Source organism: Sinocyclocheilus anshuiensis, unplaced genomic scaffold (genome assembly GCF_001515605.1).
Source record: "Sinocyclocheilus anshuiensis isolate Anshui unplaced genomic scaffold, SAMN03320099.WGS_v1.1 scaffold880, whole genome shotgun sequence".
In the NCBI taxonomy this organism is placed as follows: Eukaryota; Metazoa; Chordata; class Actinopteri; order Cypriniformes; family Cyprinidae; genus Sinocyclocheilus; species Sinocyclocheilus anshuiensis.
Genome location: NW_015548254.1, coordinates 321,520 through 330,883, shown reverse-complemented (window position 1 = coordinate 330,883; position 9,364 = coordinate 321,520). Strand labels below are relative to the sequence as shown.

General features: G+C 38.4%; 1 protein-coding gene across 5 annotated transcripts in view; it reads left to right on the top strand.

Moving 5' to 3' along the window:
• The window catches only part of LOC107655368 (CREB-binding protein-like), a 48,459-nt gene that overhangs the window by 31,792 nt on the left and 7,303 nt on the right, over positions 1-9,364 (top strand). For 4 of the 5 annotated variants that reach the window (XM_016442828.1, XM_016442831.1, XM_016442832.1 and 1 more), the window contains 10 exons: positions 2,349-2,495; positions 2,641-2,821; positions 2,953-3,071; positions 3,179-3,418; positions 4,165-4,253; positions 5,643-5,723; positions 5,904-5,960; positions 7,126-7,203; positions 7,300-7,367; positions 8,318-8,468. In XM_016442828.1, the coding sequence (XP_016298314.1) occupies positions 2,349-2,495; positions 2,641-2,821; positions 2,953-3,071; positions 3,179-3,418; positions 4,165-4,253; positions 5,643-5,723; positions 5,904-5,960; positions 7,126-7,203; positions 7,300-7,367; positions 8,318-8,468 (1,211 nt within the window). The remainder of the gene's footprint in view (positions 1-2,348; positions 2,496-2,640; positions 2,822-2,952; positions 3,072-3,178; positions 3,419-4,164; positions 4,254-5,642; positions 5,724-5,903; positions 5,961-7,125; positions 7,204-7,299; positions 7,368-8,317; positions 8,469-9,364) is intronic. The other variant, XM_016442830.1, reaches the window with a different exon arrangement.

Here is a 9,364-nt window from a genome sequence, read left to right as displayed (position 1 = left end):
AAGTAATCAAATTACAGTAACGCGTTACTAAGTAATGCGTTACTGCCCAACACTGATAATGATATACCAATATGTATAAAAAATAACCCTAACCTAATAATAATAATTATTATTATTATTATTACTACTACTATTACTAAATACATTTTTTAAATAATATTACCAAATATTATGTTATATATTATATATTTAGTTAGATTTAGTAACTTAGTAAATTATAATTAGGAATAGTAATAATATTACTAAATAGTATATTTTATTTAGTAATAAAATATATCCATTATATTTTATATTACTATTACATTATATATATAAATAATATTACTACTACTAATTAACAATATTATTAATACTGCTACTACTAAATAATATTAAACAAAATTATTAATACTACTATTTTCATGAGCTTCTTGCATGTGAATGTACACTGTGCCACGCTTCATTCTGAAAACCACAGCTCATTTATTTAATTAAATCACAGCCTTTGCGATTTAATAACCCCACTAAGCCATATTGCGATTTTGTTTTTATTTCGATTAACCATGTAGACCTAACAGAAACGCACAGATTCTTCAAAATGTATTACAATAATGTTTGAAAATAGCATGTTGCCAAGCTAATATCACAGTTCTACACTAAGCATAAGCATAAATAGAATGCACAAGTATTAGAATTATAAAAAAAAAATGTTCAAAATAGTATTAATAGTCATCCTTAGTCAAATTGCCATGCATTCTAGGATTGCATTCGTCTCAAAGGATACGTGAACTGCGGCCTGATTTTGGCCTAAACATGATACGTGAAGGCCCAGACACACCAGACAGACATCAAAGAGCTAGTGGCGACGAAAGCTGACTGTGGTGTCGCCTCACGCCACCTGCATCTGGGCCAAAAGTCTGCACTTGAACGCAATGCAAAGACTACAGCCAACAGTGTGAGAGTAAATAACTCTCCATACCAGCAGGTGGCAGTATTCGTTAATTGTAATTCATTGTATTCTTCCTAGGAAACTGGAAAAGCTAGAGCTGTTTCTCAATATGCGTTCTTGTCTGTACTTGTGTTCTTGTGGACTTGTGAAACGTCATCAGTCGTCGCCCAAGTACTGTTCCAATTCAAAGTTCACATCTAGCCAAGTACAGTTCAAATCCCCGGATGTGTTCTTGCTCCGCCCCTTTTATCAAGGATGCATCCAGAGGTGACTTGTGCGAACTTGAGGCAGCCAGGTATCCCAGAATGCATTTCACACCAACCAGCGAGCGTTAATGGCGGAGGAGAAAACCTGCATAATTGTCAAAATATTACTGTTATTGTGTCATGAAATCCAGTTCTAAGAGTATTTCAGGCAAGAATGTAGTTGTTTAAAACTTAAATCTCTGGTTTATTTATAAAGATAGCGCCTATTATATGTGCACATATTACCTAAACCACATATTAATATGTTTTATATTTTTAAAATGAAAACAAAATGAGTTGTGTTTTATATTTAGAAGAAAACGACAAGGCAGTGAGTGGTGCTTGATATCATTTCGTTTTATTGTAATGTGTGTATTTGTTGCATGAACCACATTTTTGTGAGCCTATTAATATTTTAAATGAAACAGAAAAGAGGCAATGCTGTTTGATATAATATTTCGTTTCACTGTAATGTATGTACGTTCCCTAAACTACATTTTTGTGGCTATTAATATGTTTAAATGAAAACGAAAAGAGGCAGTGATGTTTGATATCATATTTCGTCGTATTGTATACATACAGTGAAGACAACCGGAGTAGCCAAGGCGAGCTGACTGACGTTATCAAGTACATTGCTGTTCCATTTGCAGAATTACCGGACTTGTGTCCTCCCATCCCCAGGAGTTCACACTCCCGAGTCGAACTTGCGAAGTCCGAACTACCGAGGACGCAAGTCCGAACTTTGCGTACTTGGTATTGAGAAACGGCTTAGGACTGTGAATATACAAACCATAAAACAAAGCAAAGAGACTTTGTTGTTTTTTTCCGGTTTTCTTTTTTTTTTTTTTTTCAGTACACTCGTTTGCCAAGCCGAACAGCCAATCAGAGTGATCCCTCTTACAAAATATAGTCTGGGCCTCACATTGGCCGACAGCAATCCTTCAACTTTAGAATACAGCATAAGCTTGATGGCCATCATTTCAAACAGCCTTTGTGTGGAAAGTGCACCTTTGACCCTCAGTAGGCCGCTCACTAGGTTTTGGAACAAAGATACGGTGATATTATCAAACCAAACGGTGCCATCTTTCCAAAATGACACCATAATCGCTCAGCTTTAAGACAAAATTCAAATAATATTTATTTCAAGGCAATAAATCTGATACTTTGTCTTTCAGAGTGGTGAAAACCGTGTGCCCACTCCAGCATCGGCAACCAGCGCCGAGCTGCACTCCCAGCATGCCGTGCCTGATGTACCACCCAGCAACGCTAAAACAGAAGAGCAAGAATACGACGTATGCATCAAAACGGAGCCCAAGATGGAGGTGTGTTTTGTATATATGTTTTCAACACTGATTAAAAATAAAAAATGTTTCTTAAGCAGCAAATCAGCATATTAGAATAAAAATCTTTCCAACCCAGATTTTCATTTCAGTCTCAAATTTTCATGGTTGTTCTGCCTTTGTTTAGACGGAGGACGACACAGGCTCCCTGCTGGTCAAAAAGGAGGAGCCGGAGGGGTTGGAGGCTAAGCAGGAGCCAATGGAGACCGAGGACAAGAAGACAGACTTGAAGATGGAGACCAAAGAGGAAGATGAAAGCAAGACGAACGGTACAGCGTCCTCTTCACCATCTCAGTCACGCAGGAAAAGTATGAACTGACATTTCTCTGTTTTCTTTTCTGTTGGCTCTACATTTCTTTGTCTTCGTAGTCTTTTTATTTCTGTTGCTTTCTTTTATCTTACTTATGTCCCTGTCTTCTGTGTTTCTCTCTCTTCTCAGTCTTTAAGCCAGAAGAGTTGCGGCAGGCATTGATGCCCACTCTGGAGTCTCTGTACAGGCAAGATCCAGAGTCTCTGCCCTTCCGGCAGCCTGTGGACCCCATACTTCTTGGCATCCCTGTGAGTCTCACGTACATATATGCATGTATCTTTATTAAATCATATGTGAAGACTGTACAAGTACACATTTGACTGAACTATGAAGGTGTTTCCTTTCATGCCGTCAGGACTACTTTGATATCGTGAAGAACCCCATGGACCTGTCCACTATCAAGCGCAAACTGGACACGGGTCAGTATCAGGAGCCGTGGCAGTACGTAGATGACGTGTGGCTGATGTTCAACAACGCGTGGTTGTACAACAGGAAGACGTCGCGTGTGTACAAGTACTGCTCCAAACTGGCTGAGGTGTTCGAGCAGGAGATCGACCCCGTCATGCAGAGCCTCGGTTATTGCTGCGGAAGGAAGGTGAGATGAACTGACATTCAGTTCAAATTCGGTTGTCTTATGAATTCCACATAGCTAATAATAACAATAATAATAATAATATGTAATTATTTTTTACAAATGTATATTAAATATACTATTGTTAATTAAATAGTTGTACAATAATAATAATAATGTGGAAATAAGTGTATCTTAAATACATTATTGTTTATTAAATGGTTGTAACAACAATAATAATGTGCAAACAAATGCATTATTGTATAATAAATGGTTATACAGCATTGCTTCACAGTACTAGTAGTACTAATAAAAATAATAGTAATATGCAAATAAATGTATACTAAATGTTATTGTATAAATTGAATAATAAGTGACTATACAATATCTCTCCACAAAAATAATAATAATGTGAAAATAATAACTAATCTGTAATAATGTTAAAATAAATATATTACTGAATAATAAATGCAAAAATGTGAAAATGCTAATTATTTGGAATTACGGAGGTGTAAAAAATAAAGTGAATATCTAACAATAATTTCTGGACATGAGTCATTTTTATGTATGTTTGTTCACCCATTCAAATAATGCAGCTGTAATATTTTGTTTATTTAAAATAATATTAATACAACAGTAGTTATGTTAGTTTTGAACCTCCAGTATTTTGATGCTAGCTATTCAACTCCTGGTCGACTGCACAGAAACTCGATATAAACAGACTTTTCCGGTCATGTGTCTGAACTCTCTTTTCTCCTTTCCTCCCACAGTACGAGTTTTCTCCTCAGACACTGTGCTGTTACGGCAAGCAATTATGTACAATACCCCGAGACGGCACTTATTACAGTTATCAGAACAGGTGAGATGATACACGTGCCCTTTCTTGAGGTAGAATTCATGTAGTCGACAGCCTTAGAAAACGTTTAGGAGGACACTCAAGTTGAAGCAGGCGTGCTCTCTGTCATGTGGTATAGTTAGTTCAGTCGTGTGTGGTTTTTGACACACATTTGGCAGATCAGACATTAAACCTCCCTGTGTGGCTGTGTACACACTAGCATAGTTTACTATCAGGCCTGTTCATATGTATTTTCTAAACATAAGACTGCTCGATTACAACCCCCTCCCCCTTTCTCTTTCTTCACGGATACACTGCTTGAAGTCTCCAGCCAGTCTTAATTTATTGGCAGTTGTAATATTTGCACTGGCACATTTATTAGTTTTTTTTTTTTTTTTGCTGTGAATTGCCTGCTTACTCATAACAGGCTCCCTTGCGCCCCCTGCAGCATAGAGCATGTAACTGCAGAACCGCCAAATAAGTTGATTGTCAAACAGACACAGGCGCTCTCGCTCTTTGTTTACTCGCATCGAATCGGAACAGATTTGGAGAAATTTAGCCCTGCAGTGGATCCTCTGCAGTGAATGGGGGCCGTCAGAATGAGTGTTCAGACAGCTGATAAAAACATCACAATAATCCACACCACTCCAGTCTATCAATTAACATCTTGTGAAGCGAAAAGCTGCGTCTTTGTAAGAAACCAATCAATCATGAAGATGCTTTAAACTTCAAAACTGTTGTTTCTGGCTAAAATCTGAGTCCTCTATTCATAATATTGCTTTCTCCAGTGAAAAAGTCGTGTTGTCTAAATCAGGAGAGAAATATGCACAGATCAAACACAGTTTACAAGCAAAAACCAAAACAGTTTTAAACAAATATTTTGATGTGAGGACAACAGGGGCTGAACTTTTTCACTGAAGGAAGCTTTATTATGGATTATGGACTCATATTTTGGCCAGAAATTGCGGTTTAAAGTTAAAACGCCTTAATGTTGGATTAATTGATGGACTGGAGTGGTGTGGATTACTTGTGGATTATTGTGATGTTTTTATCAGCTGTTTGGACTCTCATTCTGACGGCACCCATTCACTTCAGAAGATACATTGGTGAGCGAGTGATGTAATGCTAAATTTCTACTCATCTACTTCTTGGATGGCCTGAAGATGAGTAAATTTTCAGCAAATTTTCATTTCAGGTGAACGATTACTTTAATGTTTCCCATTGAATCCTTGGAAGCCATTCACATTACGTTTACACTGTGATACTGATTACAGCATCGAATGACTTTAAGGGAATAATCATCGTACACTTTTTATATTCTGTTTGGATTAATTAATAATAAACTCACTCGTGTGCGCCTCTGTATATCTTATATCTGTATATCTTATAACTGTTGTGTTTGTGACTATACAGGTATCATTTCTGTGAGAAGTGCTTCAATGAGATTCAGGGAGACAGTGTGACACTAGGAGATGATCCTGCTCAGCCCCAGACGTAAGTGATTGTTCACCTTCTCTTTTTGTGGTTATATTCAAGCTCAGTTGTGGAGATTTTATCACTTTAGTTCAAAATCATTCTGAATGATTAATTTTCTCCATTCCATAATAAACTGAATCATTTTTGAAAAGTTTAAAATGTTCAACAAATCTGATTTTGGGTCTTCTTTGTATGCAGCATGATCTCTAAAGACCAGTTTGAAAGGAAGAAGAATGACACGTTAGATCCTGAGCCGTAAGTAAACGCTCCACTTAATTTCCCAGAATTCCATGAGGCAACTATCAATGCACTAGTAGCACATGCTCTAATAGTAGTGCTATACTGGGGTGCGTTTCCCAAAAGCATCGTTAGCCAACCATGGTCGCAAGTTCCGTCGTTACCAACATAGTTCAACAATTCGGTGTGTCCCGAAACCATAGTTCAAACGAACATTCGCAAACAGCGTCACAAACTTACGTGGTTGGAACTACAGCTCTCAATCTGTGGTTAGAAGCATAGTTTCTTGTTAGCAAGGGATATGGGCTTAAATAAATATGCTCTTGGGCACAATAAGTAAGCTAACATGCAGTACAATCTATATAGTCCATTCTATCTAAATATAAATGCATTTTAATCTATGTATTTTTGCGCGTCCTCAGTAAGCGCCGTTTTTGAAGAGTGCGCATGTGCATAAATGCCTAAGGGAACCCCAGAGTATGACGTAAGTGAGAACCCACGATGAATCAAACATCAAATAAAGCAAAATGACGGAACAAAAAATAGTAAATTAGTCATCAGGTGCCATGTTCAATACAGCAGCATCTTAGAGATGTAATCGGTTAAATAGCAGAAGTTATTCCTCCACCACATGCGTGTGACGTCATTAACAATGGCCCTATGTTGTTGAACTAATGTGGTTCAAACGACGGACATGCAACCGTGTTCGGGAAACAGTCGTAACTAGTTAGTTTGTTTCAACAACAATGCATCGTACTATGGTGGTTAATCAGCGAGTTACGTCGTTGTACGGGAAACGCACCCCTGGTCGTTATTGGCTGATACAGTTGTCCGCTCTGGACTCGTTAACACCACATGGCTTTTGCTCACTGGCACCCCCTGCTGTCAACAACATAGGGCATAGAGACACTCCCACAACACGAACACAACACTACACTCTGCAAGCATCAGTATTATCCAGAAGTTGTCCAAATCCACACCTCCTACAAAGGCGCAGTTGCATTGGCCTGCTTGCAAATGCGTAAGAACTGGAGGAAAAGAAGCTGAATGATGTATTTCATATTAACTACCTGCTCTCGCAGTTAGTGACTACGCATTCAGACACTTGCTAAAATAAAAGCTGCCAGAATACAAAGGGCATGAAACGATTGCATCCCCCATTAATCAATTCTCCTCCTATCAGGTTTGTTGAATGTAAAGATTGCGGGCGGAAGATGCATCAGATATGTGTCCTGCATTATGAGGTCATCTGGCCTTTAGGGTGAGTGAAAGCACCTCAAGAGTGAACAGAGTTGCTCTGATATCGATTATGGATGCGTTGCGGGAAGTCAGCACTAATGAGCGTTTCTCTCTGCAGTTTTATCTGTGATAACTGTTTGAAAAAGAGCGGGAAGACGAGAAAAGAGAACAAGTTTTCGGCAAAAAGTAAGTAATAGGACTGTTCATGTGATGCATTAAAGCTAAATGGATGGTTTACCTCATTTTGTCATTTGCTCACTCTCATGTTGTTCCAAACCTGTATGACTTTTGTTCATCTTTGAAACACAAATGAATGTATTTTTAATGAAACCTGGGAGATTTCTGTCCCTCCACTGAAAGTCCATGCAACCAAAACTTTGACAGTTCTTAAAGGGGTCATATGATGCTTTTTTAAAGATCATTATTTTGTGTATTTGGTGTAACAGAATATGTTGAATCTTAAAGATTCCTAAATGCATCTACTTTCGGAAGGCCAAATAAAGTGCTTTTGCTTTCACCTAGAAACACACAGCGTCTCCCTGACATGGCTGCATCAACACTAACTGCGGTTACTGAAACCACGCCTTCTTTCTTTGCGTGCACATTTGGGCGGCATTATACTAATATTGCCACATAGTGAGGTAGATATGTGGGGGCGTGTTAGAACGAGCCGTTTTAGGGGGGCGTGGCAGAGTCTTAACTTTGATAAAGAATATCTCTTTGGTTTTGAGACTTTAGTCTTTGCAACTTCAGGGATCTTATCTATGCACAATCAGCTTGTAACACTCCAAAGAGAAAGGAAAACTTGAAATCGCATCATATGACCCCTTTAAAGTTCCTAAAGACATCGTAAATGTTATCCATATGATTTGAGTGTTTAAATCCATGTCTTCTAAAGAGACACGATCACTTGATATGATGAACAAATGTAGTTTAGGCTTTTATTCAACATATAAACATGGATCAACGCACATGCATACAACTCATAAAATATGGCAAATGGAAGCTCAAACATGCTTGCTTCTGTTTACCATTCTTATTGGTGAAATCTCTCAGCTTTCAATAAAAATATTAAGTTTAATTTAAAACTCTCTTTACAAGTGTTTTTGTACTAAATGCTGTTGTCTTCGATCCAGGGTTGCAGGTGACGCGGTTAGGCACGTACATAGAGGATCGGGTGAACAAGTACTTGAAGAGGCAGAACCATCCGGAAGCTGGAGAGGTGTTCGTGCGAATTGTAGCCAGTTCAGATAAAATGGTGGAGGTCAAACCTGGCATGAAGGCCAGGTAAACTTAAGCCACTTTTCCACCGAAATTACCTGGAACAATTTGTCCCAGGAACGTTTTTTCCCCCAGACCTGTTGCTGTCTGCGTTTCCATCGCGGTCTAAAGTACCGTGAAGAATAGGCAAATAGTCTGGTGACGTAGGTCTCTGCGCGTTTCTCAATACCAAGTACGCAAATTTCGGACTTGCATCCTCGGTAGTTCGGACTTTGCGAGTTCGACTCGGGAGTGTGAACTCCCTTGTACGGGACGACGCAAGTCCGGTAATTCTGCAAACAGCAGCGTACTTGATAACATCAGTCAGCTCGCCTTGGCTACTGCAATTTTTCTCACTGTATTTACGAAATATGATATCAAACACCACTGCCTGTTTTTGGTTTCATTTAAACATATTAATAGCCGCAGAAATGTAGTTCAGTATAGCCTACATTACAATGAAACGAAAAATTATATCAAACAGTACTGCCTCTTTTTATTTTCATTTTAACATATTAATAGATTAATAGAGTAATAGAATAAAGACCAAAGATTACCTGTTAGATTTACCCAAAACAAATTATATCTTATGTTTAACCACTAAAGAGACATCAGAGCCAGAGGCAAATGTCAGAAGCACTAGCCGAGTTGAGGCTGCTCTCGTCGGGAAACATGAGCACTGAGCGCCCGCTGATCGCGTGGAGCTCACGTCTCCGAAATTGGCGAAAAAACATTTTTAAATAGGCGCTGTCTTTATAAATAAACCGCAGATTTGAGTTTTAAACAACTACATTCTCGCCTGAAATACTTTTAAAACTACATTTCATGACACAATAACAGTAATATTTTGAAAATTATCCGAATAAATGGCGGTTGAAATCACAATGCTGCGTGAACTCCACCAATCAGCATGTTTAGCCCCC